We start from the raw sequence: 2,500 nt of genomic DNA, 5'->3' as shown, positions 1-2,500 counted from the left end.
TTATCAACTCCTGTGGCCCAAGTAATACCCATTTTCAAAAAACCCTCTTTTGGCCTTCTGTGCTCGGAATTACTACTTTTGGATTTATTTCTTCCTCCCTGTGAACTACTTGAAAACTCCTTTATATTATGTATATATTATTGTCGACTATTTTCAGTTAGCAGGACACGTTGGCACGAGTTTGAAAATGTGGCCTGGGAGAGAAGAATCCTTAAATGGCCAATACTGATACATTTTCGCGCTTCGTGTTAGCCAAAGGACTGAGAAATATTGAGTCCAGACAAGAGAAAATGGCTAAAGAGTGAACACAGAAGAGTCCAGAAACTCCCCTAAAAATGTGAGCCTAAGGAGAGTAGAATGAAAAAGGTAAGTCCTCTAGAGTGGAAAAAAAAAAACAGGGAGGAAAGACAGGCACCTGTGGAACGCCACGGGGAAAGTGCAGCGCCGTCGCTAACCTTGTTTCCAGAGATAGAAAAACCCGACGGTAATATAAACTTTCTGATCATATATGTCGGTATTTGTCCGATGTATTTTTCAAGAGAAATAATCTTTAATTGATAGAAATGTAAAACGAGGAGAAACAAATACTACTACACAGATTATATGGCATTTTTTTACTGATTATGCTACCCGCATTTCAAGAGAAATGGTAAATTTCAGTTTTCCGATCACATATACTAGTATTCAAGTAATCACTTGTTGTATTAAACATATCTGCGAATAATAAACTATAAACTTGAGTAGGAATATTATCATAGAAATTAGGAGTCAAATGTTGCCATTGATTGCTTATTTTATAATAACACAGTTCATCTCTGGATATCAATTACCAAACATATTTGAAAGATTTTGATGTTATAGAAAATAGCTTAACATATTCTTCAACAAATTTCAGGAATAAAGCTGTGGGTATGTATCTATACACGAATGACAATGAAAAGGAATTTTTATGGTAAACTGATATTCTTTAAAATGGAAAATATTCCAGTTCTGTCTTTCCCTAGGATCGAGGGGCCTCCACGCGTCTATATCCATCCCTAAAGAAATGTGTCATAACTTATTGTTGAAAAGCATAGTAAAGCAATGTAAGAGAGTGGCCGCCACCTACACTCTCCGTGTGTATGATAATAAAACCAAGTCACAGGAACAATTTCTTTACCTATCTTTCTAAAAGTGATCAATGATATATTTATAGAGGATTTTGCAGCCTATATTTACATACTCTTATGTTAGGGATCTGATATTATTAAGCTGGGAGATTATGGATGCATGTAATTAACACAATATCATCCAAGCCATACATGTCAAATTTTATCAAAATACCCATTCGATATCACTCAAGCGATCACAGGTAGAAAGCTCCTGCTTTGCTTTCCTGAGGTTAAATTCAATTTGGTCCAGATCCATGTTGAGTGTTTCAATACTTAACAGAAGTCGATCCTTCTCTTCCGTCACTTGTTCTACACTGGTGCTCAATTTTGCTCTTTGAGTGGTAAGAGCGCCTCGCTTTTGTTCCAAGTGTTGTTTCGTTTCCTTGAGGCTCTGACAGGCTGCGTCGATTTGGTCTTTTTTCTCTCTCAGTTGGTTATTTTCTTGCGATAAGTGATTTATCATGTCTACTGTGTTATTTAGTGTCTGACTCAGGGAGGTTACCAAATCCGCTTGGTCGTTTTTATTCTGTATTAAAGTGCTTTTAGCACTGATAGCCTGCGTAACATTTTGCCTAAGAATATCAACTAGGGTTTCAATGTGTTGGTCTCGTTCCTTGGCAAATTGAAGCTCTTGCTCGAGCAGACCAATCTCGCTGTTCAGTTGGGCTTCCTCTCCTACTGCCTTCTGAAGTGCGGACTTGGCTTCCAGGCTCTTCGTCTTGGCCTGCACTTCCTCGTGTTTCAATTGCAGCTCCTCCATCTGCAGTTGGAGGAGCTTTTCTTGCAACTGTTGCTTGGTGATCCTTGCCTGGCGGATTCTCTCCTCCATCTCCCTGCGCTTTGCTTTCAGCTGGGTGTTCGCTTCTTGCTGTTCCCGGATTTGGTTCTCGTTGAGGCTTGTCCTTGCCTGCAAAACTTCGCTGATGTTTGTGCAGCTACGGATTTCTGTTGAGAGGAGAAAATGCTTTGAGAGACCCATGCAGACTGAAAAGTCCCTTGCCATTTAGGATTTTGAACTAAACTAGAATCTGAGTAACATATATGCGCGACGATCTATGGAAAGGATATTGCCCATCGAAAGTCTCCTCCTAAGGTTCAGAAAAACTGTAGCTTCACATATAGACTGTAGAGGAGGTATGCGTCGGAAATGTGCCAGATAATATTTGCTAAATACAGTCGCTCAGACGTTCTCTTTCTGTCGCCGCAAAAATTTCTTGCTGCTGATCTTTCTTGTTCCTCAGGGAAATTCAGTGAAACTTGAAGTCCCTTTAATTCTGCTTTGATAGTCTCCCTTTTGTTGCTCTGCAGTTCATTCTCAGTTACCAGTTGACTTATTGTGCCATTCAGTT

At 39.5% G+C, this 2,500-nt stretch overlaps 1 protein-coding gene across 4 annotated transcripts in view; it reads right to left on the bottom strand.

The window, feature by feature from the left end:
• Positions 1-1,140: 1,140 nt before the first annotated feature.
• Positions 1,141-2,500, bottom strand: part of LOC119599282 (protein Hook homolog 1-like) — a 3,824-nt gene continuing 2,464 nt past the window's right edge. For 2 of the 4 annotated variants that reach the window (XM_037949013.1, XM_037949015.1), the window contains one exon: positions 1,141-2,096. In XM_037949013.1, the coding sequence (XP_037804941.1) occupies positions 1,315-2,096 (782 nt within the window). In that variant the 3' untranslated portion in view covers positions 1,141-1,314. The other 2 variants (XM_037949012.1, XM_037949014.1) reach the window with 2 other exon arrangements.

The sequence above is a fragment of the Penaeus monodon genome, chromosome 42 (assembly GCF_015228065.2).
Source record: "Penaeus monodon isolate SGIC_2016 chromosome 42, NSTDA_Pmon_1, whole genome shotgun sequence".
Taxonomy (NCBI): Eukaryota; Metazoa; Arthropoda; class Malacostraca; order Decapoda; family Penaeidae; genus Penaeus; species Penaeus monodon.
Note: the sequence above shows the minus strand (reverse complement) of the source record. Positions and strands in the feature narration are given on the sequence as shown.